Here is a 417-nt window from a genome sequence, read left to right as displayed (position 1 = left end):
CCCAGCCACTAGCAACCCCCAGTCTCTCTTTCCTCCTTCAAGAGGCAACCAGGACCAGCCCAGCAGCAGGGTTCAGCCTGCAGTATGCCAGCACACGCTCTTCTCCCTGCCTGCAGCCGCGCAGCAAGGAGCTAAATAACCAGCTCTGCTGCTGAAAAAAAATAAATTAGAATGAAGTTTTAATTGGTTTTTATAACAAGGTCCTTAAAGGCTTGGTCAGACTTCCAAGGAAGATTGGAGGTGGAAAAAGCAAGCCAGGGGGGGCCAGCATTTCTGAGGTATGTACCCTGTGGTGGCTGTGAGTGCAGAGTGAGGAGTGACAGCATCAGAAATCCCTGGGGAGCAAATGCAGCCACGCCAGACCTCAGCCCCCACGAACCAGTGCCTCGGGCCCAGCCTGCAGTGCAGGAGGCGGGC

At 54.9% G+C, this 417-nt stretch overlaps 1 protein-coding gene across 1 annotated transcript in view; it reads right to left on the bottom strand.

The window, feature by feature from the left end:
* IPO13 (importin 13) overlaps positions 1–417 on the bottom strand; it is a gene marked incomplete at its 3' end in the record, with an annotated part of 15,088 nt that overhangs the window by 8,580 nt on the left and 6,091 nt on the right. The window contains exon 6 of the mRNA XM_009874247.1: positions 364–397. Within this exon, the coding sequence (XP_009872549.1) occupies positions 364–397 (34 nt within the window). The remainder of the gene's footprint in view (positions 1–363; positions 398–417) is intronic.

This window comes from Apaloderma vittatum, unplaced genomic scaffold, assembly GCF_000703405.1.
Source record: "Apaloderma vittatum isolate BGI_N311 unplaced genomic scaffold, ASM70340v1 scaffold13980, whole genome shotgun sequence".
Lineage (NCBI taxonomy): Eukaryota > Metazoa > Chordata > Aves > Trogoniformes > Trogonidae > Apaloderma > Apaloderma vittatum.
This window is presented reverse-complemented; position numbering and strand designations above follow the sequence as displayed.